The sequence below is a fragment of the Drosophila hydei genome, unplaced genomic scaffold (genome assembly GCF_003285905.1).
Source record: "Drosophila hydei strain 15085-1641.00,03,60 unplaced genomic scaffold, DhydRS2 tig00008124-arrow-arrow-pilon, whole genome shotgun sequence".
Classification (NCBI taxonomy): domain Eukaryota; kingdom Metazoa; phylum Arthropoda; class Insecta; order Diptera; family Drosophilidae; genus Drosophila; species Drosophila hydei.
In genome coordinates, this window is record NW_022045834.1 from 90808 (window position 1) to 92743 (window position 1936).

A 1936-nucleotide genomic window follows, 5' to 3' on the forward strand; every position below is an offset into this window, starting at 1 on the left:
TGTATTGCGACCTCTTAAGCTTTAAAGTAAGAAGTGATCAAATTAATACAATTCATTTTTAATATCAATCACTTTTCTCGCATGATGACTCACTTCTTGGGCAACTCAAATGTCGAATGACAATACGAATTGTTGCGTCTCAGGTGTCATTACTTAGATTGCAATCGAAGACCTTTGGCCAAGGTCTCTGCCGTTTGTAGTGGGTGTTGACTGTACACAAACACACTTACCCACACACACACACACACACTCATGCACACCCACAGTCAATAGTTAAGTACATATAAACACATATAGACCGTCAGCGATATACGAATATGAGAAGTCAATTTTACTTTAAACACAAATGCCAAATGACATGGCCATCAATCAAATGGCACAATCGCCTGACTGATTGATGGATTAACGATAAGTGTATTAAACAATTCTTAAATATGCGATAATTCTATGAAATATATCCTTTTGCTGTTGCGAAAGCCGCTCCATATATATTTAAACACGATTGGGTATCTCCGAAATGGATATGCAAGTGGATATAGGGCATGTATATTTAAAGAGCTCGGTGTATTTCATACGTGTTATACCCTGTAAGGTAGGCGCTTAGTAGGGGTTACTTATTTAATGTAGAATCTCTTAATATAGCTAAAGTATAGCTATAATACGTTTGAGTATGAATAAGGAGTATATATAAATTTGATCAATAATAAATGGTTTCATCAGGTCTTTAGATAGGTAAGTAAATTATCGATTATGATAGAGAAGTTAGATCGATAATTAATTTAATTTAAATTTTAATTTAAATATCTGCTATTGATAGCCTTTAATCCTTATTGTCTGAAATGATGATTCTTGTAGCATTAAAATCGGTAATCGGTAATTTTAATCAACATCGATAGTCGATAATGTGTGTATCGATAATCTATATTGTTTATATCACCTTTATCAAAAGTTATCGATAACATTTATAGCAGAAATATCGATAATTTAATATAAATTTAGCATTAATATAGATAATCGATAGCAATATAGTACTTATGCCATTAAAGTGGAGCCTTAGCATTTAATACATAGTTTATTAGTATAATATTAAGTCGATTCAGCTATAAATTATTTAAATTTTATCTATATAAACAACTTCTTAAATTGAAACCTCTCAAAAAACTAACTCACATTCATGTAGAGGATATCTATTAGTCGTATCTTTGTTTCGTTTGCTCTTGCTGCTTGTTCGATGTTGTTTCGCCACATCCGCTGCAGCTTGGCCTGCTTGGTAAACATGCTGCCCAGCTGGCTGGGAAGCTGTGCACTTGAGCAGATTCCTTTTGTCGCGACTCATGCGTCTGCAAACCGCCATATATTTCTCATGAATGAGCGCGTACAGCTCCTGCTGAAAGTATCTGTGATGCTTGTGGATATGCCCATTGAAGTTGGCAACCATGTAGTCACGTCGTATTTGCCAATCCCGACACCGGAACTCGCGCCACAGCCCAACCAATGCCAGCCACTTTTTGTCAATAAAGTCCAGAGTCTTTCGCTCGAACGGTGATTTCTTATAGTTGGTAATCGCGTGTAAGATGAAATTTGCATTGATTTGTTGCTGCAGTGCCAAATGATCCAGCATCGGCTGTTGACTGCACGGCCGGCAGTTGTCTTTAAGAGGAAACCTACGCCTCAGCGTCGAAGCTGCCTTTTCTGGCATATCTCTTATTCTTGAACTTTGCCACTTGAATTTTTCGCAGAAATCTACCTTTTACTAAGGCGTTGCTTCGCTATAGTTGCCTATTTATATAGCAGCAACAAAATATATGTAAAAACCCATTTTAATGGGTATTCCAGCTGATAACTGTGCATCAACAACTTTTTTGATAATAGGCTGACTAATAAAATCATAAATGGTATCAGATAAAGACTTTTTTAATATATATATGTTTAAAAC

The 1936-nt window shown here is 35.7% G+C and overlaps 1 protein-coding gene across 1 annotated transcript; it reads right to left on the bottom strand.

Annotated features, from left to right (window-relative positions):
- Positions 1-820: 820 nt before the first annotated feature.
- LOC111594300 lies at positions 821-1699 on the bottom strand. Its single transcript, XM_023307537.2, has 2 exons — positions 1171-1699; positions 821-834 (listed from the first exon to the last, which is right to left on the bottom strand). Exons 1-2 carry the CDS (start codon positions 1697-1699, stop codon positions 821-823), a joined length of 543 nt encoding a protein of 180 aa, XP_023163305.2.
- Between the last annotated feature and the right edge of the window lie 237 nt (positions 1700-1936).

Excerpts from the sequence above, each read along its gene's own strand:
- LOC111594300 (XM_023307537.2), bottom strand. The coding sequence starts at position 1,699 with ATGCCAGAAAAGGCAGCTTCGACGCTGAGGCGTAGGTTTCCTCTTAAA.